Below are 12,535 nucleotides of genomic sequence, written 5' to 3' on the forward strand. Positions count from 1 at the left end.
AACTCTGAAGTTTCCCACACTTAACCTCTGCAGTCTTCATCTTCTAGCTTAATGCTCTGTGAGTAAATGAAATATGAATGTGGTGCGAGGTCTTTTCATGCATGAATATCCTGTTGGCAGGCAGAAGAATAATGGGTAAGAACAAATGATGTGTTTTCAGAAGGAGGATTGCCTGCTGATCCCATAGGAATGTAAGCTGGTCTTTGGGTTTATACAAGGAGACAAATCATAAGCTGACAGGTCAGTGCTGATACAAAATTATTCAGGGCTATAAAAATGAAAAGTACAGAAGGATCTTATGAGGGTGATGAACAGGGCGATCAAGCAGCAGAGGATATTGTGTCACCAGCAGCAAAGTTTTTTACATGGGGGAGAGATCCCTGACTGCAAGTGCAGGGGGAGGCCCCAAATGAGCTGTTTTGAGGAGGGAAATACATTTGCTAACTTGTGTATGAATTTCCGGAAACACATATGTGTTGCTGGGAAGTGGTCAGAAACCAAAAGAAGGATCAAGAGCTTGTAGGAAAGGGACAGAGAGCAAAGCAGCAGTTGGCTGTAGTTGTCCTGTGCCCACTCTGTGTGTCCTGCCTGGGGTCAGTCCAAGGCTGATGAATGTGGCAGCGAAGGTGACATGTGAGCTGGACATGGAGGAGGTAAGAGGGGAGATAGTCAGCAGGATGAAAGAAAGAAGGTTACCTAGGGAAAGCAAGAAAATTTTTCACTGTGTGACATAGCAGCAGAACTGAAAGCTGTCTGGTTTTGGTGCTGGGCAGCAGGCTCAGGAATGCTTTCCTGAAGCACAGAATGGAATCCCAAAGGGTCAGCAAAGCAGGGTGGTGTGTAGGTTCAGAGCATAAAGAGGTCTAGAAAGAAATGGGACAGATTCAAAGAAGGGAAGTCTATCTGTTGATGGTTAATGGTCCAGGTACAACACTGCCTTAGGGTATTGCCCACATGCTGTTAACTGGGAGTTTTTTGAAGGGGGATTCTCATTTTGAAGACATCCTGTATTCTGTTCCTTATCTTGGTGACAGGTGCAGGCTGCTGGCTTGTCTGGCTGATGAACATGGCATTTCCCATAAAGGGAATGGTGATCAAGAAGCATTGTTGGGGTGTAAAAGGAAGCACTGGTGGTGTGAAAAAGAGAAGCTAAAGCAGTGCTGTAAAATGGAGGAGCCGGGGCAGATCTAAGCCAGGAGAGCAGCACTCCTGGTGCCAAGCCCTGGTGACTTGCTCAGGAGCACCTACCCCTGTGCTATAGAGTGCAGTGAGATGTAATCCTGGTCTGATAGCCTGCTCTGGCTGTGCCAGGCTGAGATCCAAGAGGCTGTGGTAGATCATAGGAATATTCAGACAACAGCTTCTCTAGAGCTAAAATATATATTCCATGGCCAGGTCCTAAATCCAAATCTAAATCTAAGCAGGTCCTGTTTGCTGCATTTTTAAGACTTTTGTTGCAGAAAAGCATTGAAGTCTGTTCCAGAGGGTATGTTCCTGCACACGTCCTGTCTGGATTTTAACTTTTTCTAAAAGCAGATGTTCTTTAAGATGCTGTCCCACATGTATTTCTAGGCTGGCATATGGAGTGATATTTTCCTTTGAAAACTATTTTTCACTGTGTGGACTGTTCGTAGTCATCTGTTCCTGAGCTCCTGAGGCTACTGTGATACTATAGGGAATAACAGATCATCTTGAATTTCTCAGATTCATGATGTGCACACAGAAGTGGAATTCCCTTCAGGATTAACCCTTTCCAGGTGATGAAGATGAAGCTATCTCCAGCCCTGCACCAAGAGGCAGGAGCTGGGCTGTGGAGGGGAGTACCTGACCCACATGTTTGGAGATGTCAGCATGCATGATGAGCTCAGTGCTGGGAGTCAGTCTCTAGCTGAGCATTCTGAAAGCAGCAGGTGGTTGGAACAGGTTGCTGGTTTGGAAAAGCTGAGGCTAAAGCTGAATTCTACTCCTCTCCATGTTTCTTCCTGCAGCTCAGCATGTGCCTCCCGGTCTCTCCATGTTGCCCATCCCATTTGGCACATGCCCTGGAACCAGGAGCACTTGTGTTGGGGCAGATGGCTTCTACTCTGGAGCAGGGAGGCCGCATGAGAGCCATTGGTCTGTGCCCTCTGGGGTGAGTGCTGCTCACCCTATTCCTCAGACTCCTGCCTCTTTTCTGGCAATTCAAGTCTGTGGGCAGTAACTCCTCCATCCTCTTGTGCATGCAGCAAGTTTATTTTTCAGTTGCTTCAAATTTGGTCAGCTTCATGTGTGACTCCAACAGGCCCCATTGGGTCAGAGGCTGCAGCATGGTAGTCATGGGAGCAGGAGGCCTCACTGCAGAAAGTGCTGGATGTAGGTTTTAGGCTTTTCCCTAGGGAGCTTCCTGAGAAAGTACAAAACAGGCTTCAATCAAATGTGTCTGACTGCTGCCCACACATCAGCCCTGCAGAATCTGCAAGACACCAGTTCCTTTTGCAAACATTGTTAAACTTTTTGGCTGATTATGTGTTTCACATTCAAATTACAGTGTGAAAAAATACTTCTCATTATTAGTTTTGAAGGTGCTGTCTCCTGCAAAGTTGCTGGGATGCAAAGACACAGTCCAGCTTCTTTCCCTTCCCCTCTGAGAAAGGTGACACCTCGCTTTGGGGTGTGTCTCACATTGGTCAGCAGAAGCTCTAACCTAGGATCACAGGGCAGTTCATTTGCTTTGTTTCCTTTTAATCCTTAGATATTCCCAGTGTAAATCATGCCTAGGATTAGCAGGATTTTTGCTTACAGTGAATATTTTGCTTTAGATATTCCCTAGAGAGAAATTCCTAAAACTGGCTTTCCTTCCCATTGCCTATGGGAGATGGGAATGCTGTAGTACCTCCTCTGGCATGGCTCCAGCAGTGTGGAGAGGCTTTGCTCCAGCTGTGAGACAGACTGATGGAGGCAGGAGGTGCTTGTTTCATCGAGAGGAGCCAAGGATGGTGGCTTATCTGCTGGCTGAGAGGACAGCACATCTCCCACCTCTGGGAATTGTTCTGCTTGGGAAGAGTTTGTCCTCTGCATTGAGAGGATTTGAAGACCTCCAAGCTCCCAGACAGTGTACCTAAGCCATAGGGTGTGTGAAAGGCTGATGTGCACAGTATCTGACCAGAATGTGGGTTTCACAGCTGCAAGTATTTGAACTGTGCTGCAAGCTTTGGGCCTGGCAGGGAATCAAATAGGGCAGATCTATTGACTGCTTTCAGTGAGCAGTTTAGGTTTTACTTGAACAAGAACAAAAGAAACCAAGGGTTTTGGAAAGACTCTCACCAATCAGTGCTCTGTCGTTGCATACATTTCTCTTGGTGTCACGGGGGGATTAGCTCTGTGAATCATGACTGCACTTGCCTTTAGAGTTCACTGAACCAAGCACAAGCAGAACAGGTGCTCTTGTGGAGGGCAGCAGCTTTTGAGGTACAGTTCCCAAGCTTTGGTGTGTCCCATTTTCCTTGTCTCACAGAGCATGCCTGAGCTGCACAGTACAAGCTTGGGTTGGAGAAGGCTGCAGGCAGGAAGGAACACGAGGAAGCCTTCTGCAGGTGTTTGGGAAGATAAGATCCCATCACCTTCCCACACCTCTTGTTGTGTCCCGAGGTCACTGTTGGTGTTGATGCTGCCTCTCTGTCCCCACCTTGTCTGCTGGTCCTCTCTCACTAGCAAAGGAATTGAAGTTCTCAAATAATAAACAATTGGTTTAAAACGTTCTGAAACCTTCCCTGACAGAAGGCTGGCTGTGTGCTCTGTGGCTGTGTTCTGGCAGGATGTAATTACCTGGCCCTGTGTCCATGAGGCACTTAACCCTGGCTGTGCCCAACAGGCAAGGTCCCAGGCATGTGTGTGTGCCCATGCTGGGAATGCTGAATGGGTGTCATGCATGGAGGCAGGTGCACTCCAGATGCGAGAGGTGGAGATCTGCAGGAGTGGGGATGGGAGGTGCAGAGCTATGAGCCTTCACTTAGGAGATGATTCTGAGCACTGGCTTGCACTGACGCTGCCTGCCATGGGACTGGGAGGCTTCAGGGCACTCAGTGCAAGTTTTGGCAGTCCTGCCCTGCTGCAGTGGGCTGTGCATTGAGGGGGCTGCTTGTGCCACAATGAGCTGCTGTGCTGGAGCTCTCTGAAGGGCTTCAGTGTGTGGGTGCATGGCACTGTGGGCTGACCACTCGTTTCCTCTTTCCCACCAGGTCTGCCCATTAGCACCTATGCCAAGTACTGCTACCGGAAACTCCAGAAAGTAGCCGTCACTGGAGGCAAAAAGGTGAGCAGCTGGCCCGGCTGCAGGGCCTGTGGGTTGCCTGAAGGACTCTGGTGGTCACCACTGATTCAGTGATGGGAAATGGAGATAGAGTGAGCAGGGGAGGATTGCTCGGAGTATATCTCCCCATGAATGTGTGGGAGAGGGCTGCTGTCCAGGTCCTGCCATTCATCTGGCAGACAGCAGTGCCTGGTGTGCAGGCAGCTGCATGACTGGCTGCTTCCTGGAGCCAGGGACAAAGACAAACCCAACACTTTCCTGTCTCCAGGGTAAAAGGAGCTGTCTGTGCAGGGGGACCCACCAGTTTGTTTCTTCAGGTGAAGGAAGAGTCTCCCTTTGCACTGAGAGCTTATATTAAGCTTGGTCTTGCTGCTGGTTTACTGCAGAATTGTTCATTTCCTGTTCAAATAGTCGTACAGCAGAGATGACTGGTGCAGGGGGTGTCTGTGCTCTGCATTATCTCAAAATCTTCCTCTCTTCCCTCTGCACAGTTGGTGTGTGGCCATGAAAGTTAGTAGATGGCCCCAGCCTATCAGTTCTAGGTCCCTGAGCCAGAGCTGGTCATCAGGGTTTTTTTTTTTTTTTAATTCCTCTGGGGCCTCCCTGCCATCTGAACTTTGTGTAGTGAACAAATTAGTTGAAATACCTTGAGAGGGTGAAGGCTCCTGGCAGGGGCAGGACAGTAAACTAAGCACACATTGCACACAACTGCAGCCCTGGCCACTGACCCTCAAAGGGCTTGGTGGGAGCTTCCCCCAGTTGCGTTCCCCTTTTGGCCACAGGATCACTGCTGAAGGCCATGCTGGGCAGCCTGTCATCCCTGCAACAGCTCTGTGCTTGTCTGAACTGTTGCCACAGGACATTCAAAACTCCTTTCAAGTGTTGGTATTTGTCAGAAGCAGCAGGTACCAATGCTCACCTTTCAGGTTTTAGGACGTCTGAAAGCAAAGCTTTCCCTGGAGTTGCAAAAACCTGGAGTTCCCATCTCCAAAGGTTTTTTACCTGTCCTGTGGCTAAGCACTCACCTGATGCTGGGTTGGGGTATAGGTGCCCTCTGCTGAGCTCACTATTGCCAGGGCTGGGCTGGGCTCCATTCCATACTGCTTCCTACAGCAGGTGCAGCTACAGTGGAAGCAGTCCCTTTGCTGTGCAAAACTCAGCAACAGAATCTCTGCAAAACCAGCCTAAACTTCCCAAAGTGGTCTCCTTTGGTCCTCTTGGAGCTGATGAATAGAGCCATCCCTGATTGTAGGCAGCAGAACAAGAACCATGCTGCCAGGAGGCTGACGAGGTGACCACATGCAGGGTCAGCCTTCTCTGTCCTGGTCACTCAGCGTCCCCATCCTTGGGTCACTCTTTCTTTGTGGACTGGCTGTGCCGTGGTTGCACTGAACTTTTCTGTGTCCTCAGGGTCTCCGCAAACCAACAGTGGAGGAGATAACTCACGCCAGGAATGCCATCCTCACGCCATCGCTCTTCGGCAGCTCCCTGGAGGAAATCATGCTGCGGCAGCAGGACATGTACCCTGGGAACAAGCTGCCCTGGGTGCAGACACAACTGTCACAGCAGGTCCTGGCCCTGGGAGGGGAACAGACCGAAGGGATTTTCAGGTGAGTTTTTGGGTTGCTGTGCTACTGTTTGCTGTGCCACATGTCAGTCCTCAAAGCTAAGGAGTCAAGATTGACTTCCACATGCTTCCTCTTCCCTAAGAAGCACTTTGCTGTGAACTGGACAAAATCTGTTTCCCCAGGTTCAGAAATCACCTCTTGAATTAGCATTAGCCAGTTTGCATGTGTTAGCACAGAGGGGACTGACTGGTGTAGGTGTGACTTAACTACATGGACAGTTCATCCTCAGGCACAGCCAAGAACTTTCATCAGATTTGGCAATGGTGGTTGGCTAGTGTAGGGGAGGGAGGAGCTCCGGGGTCCCGGCAGAGCACCTCATCTCATGCAGCACATCAGCCTTGCTGTTGCACAAGACACAAGAAGTCAAGAGAGACACAGAATCTGTGTGGTGAACACGGGGGATTCTGCTTTGGGTCTGGGTTTTCTTTGTTGTTTTCTTTGTGCATATGGTTTTGGTTTACATTTAAGATTTGAATTAATTTTTCAGTAGCTAAACTTGATTTAAGATAGCCATTAAAAGGCTCAACTTTGCCATGTAAGGGAAAATTTTTTAATAGATAGGTGTGTGTGTGTATTTAAGTATGTATAATATACGTAAGAAAATATATTTAGCCAGAGATGCTGCTCATCTTTGGTCTGAACACACTGCAAAGAAGTCTGGTTATTGAAAATAATCACTCCTGAGGACTAGCTCAGTTGTTATCTGAACTAATGGGAACCCCCACTTCAAGATGATGTATAAAAATAGGTACCCCCTTCTCTATGAGGAACTTCTGTAGCTGCCACTGGTGCCTGAGGCCGCCTCCCTGCTCCCTCTTCCCTGAGGCCCAGAAGCATCTTTGGAGCCATGCTTAGCTGGTCAGATGCCCCACCAAGCACATTGCCTGGCACACTCTCAAAAGGACCTTTTCTGTGTCTCTGCAGGATACCTGGTGACATAGATGAAGTCAATGCATTGAAATTGCAGGTGGATCAGTGGAAAATCCCAAACAGTCTCAGTGATCCCAACATACCAGGTACAGGAATGTGGCAGGTGTGTTGCTGCAGCCTCAGCCATGGTGCAGTGCAGAGGGGGAGGTGCAGGAAAAGCTCAGTAGATGTGCTGCTGCTTGGGAATGTGTACACAGGCTGTCTGCACTGGCTGGGATTTTGTTCTGTGTCTTTTCACTGCCTTTCCAAACACTGTTCATAGAGGAAACACTGGGAGCGGGGAGGAACCTCTGTCTCTGATGCAGTAAAGTTGTGCAAGATGGGCAGAGTGGTGGGAGTCCTTCAGGTCTCACTGTCCTCTTCTTTAGGCAGCCCCAGAGCTGTTTCCTGGAGAAGCAGGTAGGGAGCAGCCAGTATTTCCCACTAACTGGTCAGTTTGGGTGCCTTAGCATTTCAGAGCCAAGACTGAATTAAGGTGAAGCAGCACAAGCACAGAAATCCCTTCTCTGCCATCTGTCTCACTGCCAAGTTTGCCCCTGAAGGGGGTGGGGAAGTAACCAGAGCTTTTCTCATGCACCTGCTTTCTGCCCAGCCTCTCTCCTCAAGCTCTGGTATCGGGAGCTGGAGGAGCCTGTGATCCCCCAGCAGTTCTACAAAGAGTGTATCAGCAACTATGAGAACCCCAGTGCTGCCGTGGCTGTGGTGCAGCTTTTGCCAGAGCTCAACAGACTGGTGCTGTGTTACCTCATACACTTCCTGCAGGTAGGCAGCCCCCACAGCCTTGCACTGGGGCCAGGAGCATGTGAGGCATGCTCCTGGCATGGAGTAGTGGTGGGCTCATCGGCAAGATTTTAAGACTTCTTATCTGTATTTAAGATGGGATTGATGGAGGGATGTTTGCTGGCCTTGTTCCCTATGGGAGCAGTAAACCCTGTTCCTGATCTTACAGAGCCTGAGCTTGGTTTCCTGTCTGCCAGGGCTGCTCTCTGTCAGAGCACAGTGCTCTTCCCTGTGGATGTGTGGCACTTGGGACACTGTCCTTAAGGCAGGCTTTATGTCTGCTCTCCTTCCACCTTTTCTTGGACTTTCTTTCCCTTTTCCACTGCTCCATCTGAATGTATTCTTGCTATCTGCAGATCTTTGCTCAGCCATCAAATGTGGGCAGAACAAAGATGGATGTGAATAACCTGGCCATGGTGATGGCCCCCAACTGCCTGCGCTGCCAGTCCGACGACCCTCGAGTTATCTTTGAGAACACACGCAAAGAAATGTCTTTTCTCCGCATGCTGATAGTGCACTTGGACACGAGCTTCATCAAAGGGCTGGTTTGAGCCACTGGCCTCAGGGAGCAAAATGTTGCTCTGAGGAGTTGCTAGACATCTTAAGTCTTCTCCTCTCCACGTATGTTTCTTCCATTGTCGTCATTGTTGTCACGCCCTGGGTTAGCCCTTGAACATCTCCCAGTATATGACCACAAGGACAGGATGTTTCTGGAAGGCTTGATTTTATCAGCATCAGGAAATCCTTGGGCATGCCAGGTCAGGTTAAGCAGTTCCTAGCCTTTCAATGTGTGTCAGAGAGGGGCAATCCTCTTCCTGAGAGCCAGAAGATTGGTTACTCAGTGAAAGGACTGTGACATGTGTGAGGAACTGCTACATGGGGCAGTGAGACTCCATTTCCCTTCTGGAGGCAGAGTTGGTTTCAGGTAGAGAACATCACTCCTGTGCTGTAGCATGAGCTGGTCCTAGGGAAGATGCTGCCTCAGCAGGAATAATCCTACTGTTATGGAGACAGCCTGGTTCACCTCTGCAGACTATTTGTTGGAGATATCAGGGTTATTCTGATATCCCACAATGCTGTTGGTAGAGGGCTATGAAGGTGTGGAGGTTCAAGAACTGTACAGCTGTGCAGCAGCATGTGAGACCAGCCCTATGCTGAGTACCCACCCACACCATGGTGCTGGACATGGTGTGTCCAGGAAGGCCACACACTTCACAATAGGTAAACAAACACTTTTCCTCTTAATGAGGAGCAGTGACCCCAGTGGCCTTGCAGCTCCTTTTATAGCTCATGCTATACACAGCATGAGCTGACACTAGCTTTGCTGAGGAGCACCTGAGCCCATGCTCAGAGCAGCCTTCATAGCTCCAGTTCCTCACACCCTGCTTCCTGGTACCACATCCTTCCCAGACCACTCTGCCAAGAACTAAATACCAGTTTGATGCACCCTTCTGGCTCAGCCCCGGTCTAAAGAAAGCCCACAACATTCAAAAGTGCTCCTGTGCTCAGATACACCCTTCCAGGCAGACAGCAGCAGTGCTGTGTGCTTGAGAAATGCTGGTACTACCTGTAGTCAGCTGGGTAACTGTGTAGTCAACTGTGGTAACTATGCTCTTCCTTTGAGATGTTTTCCTTGATGGAGGGAGGTCTGCTGCAAAAAGGTGTGTTTTGGGATTACTGATGCATGCTGAGTCTGTCAGTATCATGCAAGGTTGCATTTGTGTTTCTGCATCCCCCTCCTTTTCTAGTGGAGATCTGTGATCATCGTCTACAGACTGCAATGGAGAGCTGAGCCCTGCCGACAATGAGGTTTAGAGCTGATGCCTGAATCAGTACCAGTGTGGGTGTGAGGAGCCATGTGCAAAGAGTGCCCCAAGCCTGTTGGCTTCCTTGGGGCTCTGTGTGAGAGGGTTCCCAGAGCCTATGAATGAGTTTGAATGAATTTGTAGGAATTCAGTTTGTGCTCAGCTGAATAAAGGTTCTTCGTACCAGATGATTCTGTGGGCCAGGAAATCATGCTCCCTTGTCAAGATTAGCTCTGTCAAACATACCCATGAAATGTGCAAGCATCTGTTTCATGTACACACCCATCTCCATGCTTTGATGCCACTCAGTTTTCTCTGTCCCTCTGCAGTGCTAAACAACTTGTTCTTCAGATGTGGAGCTACTGCCCCAGAAGTGTAGAGACGGGCAGAGGTTACCAGATCTGACATGTTGTCCTGAGATTTGAATCACTGAACAAGCTCAGGCTGTCGTGTTCCCCGCCAAGGGCTGGAGCAGCCATGTGTCACCTGCCCTCCTCTTTGGGCTGCAGGTGCTTGTGCTGTGTCAGGCTTTGCCTGCAGCCCCTGCAGAGGTGATCCACATTTATTACTCCTTGCACTCAGCTGTGGCAGTCAATCAGACCATAGGCATTTACTGCTAAGAAAAGTGAATGCTTCTGGCCAGCATTGTAAAACATGCTCATAAAGGACACTGGAAATTATTGTCTTTGCCAACAGATTTGTAAATATCAATCAGTAAGGTAGCCTTTTCTCTGTTCTAATAGTAATAAATACAATCTCCATGGCTGTCTCTTTTGTGAATTGTCTTTTTTGGGAATTTCTGCAGCATGATTACATCTGTGTGGGGCTGAACATTTCCACCTGAATGTCAGTGCCCAAGTAAGATTTGAGAATCAGCATGAAGTAAGCACTTGGAAACCATGCTGGTTCTGTTTTTCTTAATTCTCAGGCAGCTACCAAAGGACACCCAATTAATTGTGGAAGGGAATGTGTTGAAACAGGTAGAAGACAATACTGGTTTACACATATCTTTTGGAGCCTTTCAGGGTCATGAAGGTATGAGAGAAGTTTATGGGCAATTGGAGGGTAAGACGGATAGGCTTGTGTGCCTCCTTCAGTAGCTGGAAGTGCTGTAGGTGGACTGTTGGAGGTGGCCACACAGGCATCCTCTGCGTGGTCCCCTGCAGGGTCTCTGCTGATGGAGATGTAATTAATTGGGTTGTTAGGCTGACCTAAGGGGGACATTTTTATGTTCAGACTGGAGCATTCTCTCATCTTTCCTCCACTGGTAATCCAAGGAACCACTGGGGAGCAGTGTGTTGGTGCTCGAGACTGGTGCTAGTTGCACAGTGTGGTGGAGTTGCAGGGCAGGTGCTGCCAGCTGTGCTACTTCAGTCACACAGGAATCAGTTCCTGCTCAGGCTCTCGCTCATGCTCCTGGTGCTCTGGGAATGGTCATTGTCCTGTCACACTAGGAAAAGCTGATGCCCTTCAGACAAAGCCAGTGAGGGCTGCTCTGTCTCACTGGCAGTTTAGGATCACATACACTGGCCATAGCACTGGATCCTTCCACCAGTCTGGCTGGTAGAAGCATTGTAGGGGGGGGCTATAGTACAAGTGAGCACAGAAGGAAGACCAGGAACATTGTAACCGCACACAGCCTTTTCTTAGGGGGAGGTCCGCAGCCAATTTCTGAGCGTTCCCCAAAGCTTTGCTGTGAAATGAGCAGATTTTTGCCAAATCAGAAAAGGCCACAAGCCAAATGCTTCAGCTCAAGCTCCAAGACTCATGCTAACTCCTGCAGTCACCGTGGCCTGACACCTGGATCACTTAAAGAAGTGATGGCCAGAGCTGCAGCTAGGCTTGGAACAAGCTCATGGTTTGTTCTGAGCTTCCACGAGCAGTGCAGTCAGACCTGGTGCTGGAGGGCAGCTGGGACACAGCTCATTGAGAGGAGTCACCAGCAGCATGTCCTTGTCCATGTCCTGCTACTGGTTGTGAGAGAGTGATGTGTCCAAGTGGGGCCAGCACTCCTGCAAGTGCTGGGTGCTCTTGCTGCTGTTGTTGGATTTATGGCTGGTTTGACTCTCCTTTTCACGGAGCTTTGCAAGAGTTTTTTGCTATGCCTGCAAATGTAAATGGTAAAAGCAGTTTTGCTCATGGCAGCTGATAGACACCGTTCCCATGTGCCACCTCAGCTTCTGAAAAGGTTGGGCAGATATTGGGGATCACAGGTGGATTTTGGACGGTTCAGCTTGAGATAGGGAAAGGGCTTAGCTTTGGCAGCTGCCTGATGTTTTATGGGACAGGGTAAGCACAAGGACACCCCTCCTGGTAGAGAAGTTCCCCACTGTCTCTCCTCCCCTTGCAAATGTGAAGGGTCTCCCTGCCCTTGTCCACCAGAGACGCTCCATTTCTTTCTAAAACCAGAGAGTCACAGAGGTTCTGCCACCTTCTCAATGTTCCTGGGTAATGAGAGGCCAGTTTTTAGCATAATTCTCATGTAGGTTTTTAGTCCAATCCTTGCATGGAGCTTTGCTCTAAATCAACCCTGTGGGAAGGCAGAGACCAGAGGAACAGGTAGGTCTGCTTTGAGCCTTGCAGCACTGTCAGGAGGCAGAGGCGGGAAGCTTCCTGTCCTGATGCTGCCCCAGTGTAGCTGGTTTGATGTGGGTGCAGCACAGCACTGGCAGATTCAGCAGAACTGGCCCATGGAGACAGTGCCAAGCTGGGGCTGTGTGGAGCCGGGCTCTGGCACACCCATGGTGTCTGCGGGACACCCACCAAAAATAAGATGGGAAAAGTTGAATTAGATTTTGAGGTTGCTGCTTTTAGAGCTCCTGTTTTACACCATTTGTTTGCCATGGTGTGATAGACTGGCATTTAAGAAAACAAAGAGAAACAGCTAAAGAAGTTAAAACTGCTGGAGGCTGATGGGAGTTTCTCTCCTGGCCAACAGCTGGCCATTTCTAAGAATTGACAGCAGTTTTGACCATTGAAAAGTGAGATCAACCTGTGAACACCACCTTAAGACCTAAGCCTGGGAATTTCTAGCTGTCTCTTGGTTTCCTGGCTGTGAAAGGTAACAGAGCTCCAGCTGGCTCCCGTTCCCTGCCCAGCCCATG

At 49.3% G+C, this 12,535-nt stretch overlaps 1 protein-coding gene across 3 annotated transcripts in view; it reads left to right on the top strand.

Moving 5' to 3' along the window:
* LOC107213308 (rho GTPase-activating protein 39-like) overlaps positions 1–10,200 on the top strand; it is a 64,459-nt gene extending 54,259 nt beyond the window's left edge. The window contains exons 6-10 of one of the 3 annotated variants that reach the window (XM_015647598.1): positions 4,218–4,291; positions 5,699–5,898; positions 6,841–6,932; positions 7,439–7,608; positions 7,983–10,200. In XM_015647598.1, the coding sequence (XP_015503084.1) occupies positions 4,218–4,291; positions 5,699–5,898; positions 6,841–6,932; positions 7,439–7,608; positions 7,983–8,177 (731 nt within the window). In that variant the 3' untranslated portion in view covers positions 8,178–10,200. Of the gene's footprint in view, positions 1–1,988; positions 2,132–4,217; positions 4,292–5,698; positions 5,899–6,840; positions 6,933–7,438; positions 7,609–7,982 lie in introns of those variants that run through there. The other 2 variants (XM_015647599.2, XM_015647600.3) reach the window with 2 other exon arrangements.
* The last annotated feature ends 2,335 nt before the right edge of the window (positions 10,201–12,535 follow it).

The sequence above is a fragment of the Parus major genome, chromosome 20 (genome assembly GCF_001522545.3).
Source record: "Parus major isolate Abel chromosome 20, Parus_major1.1, whole genome shotgun sequence".
Classification (NCBI taxonomy): Eukaryota; Metazoa; Chordata; class Aves; order Passeriformes; family Paridae; genus Parus; species Parus major.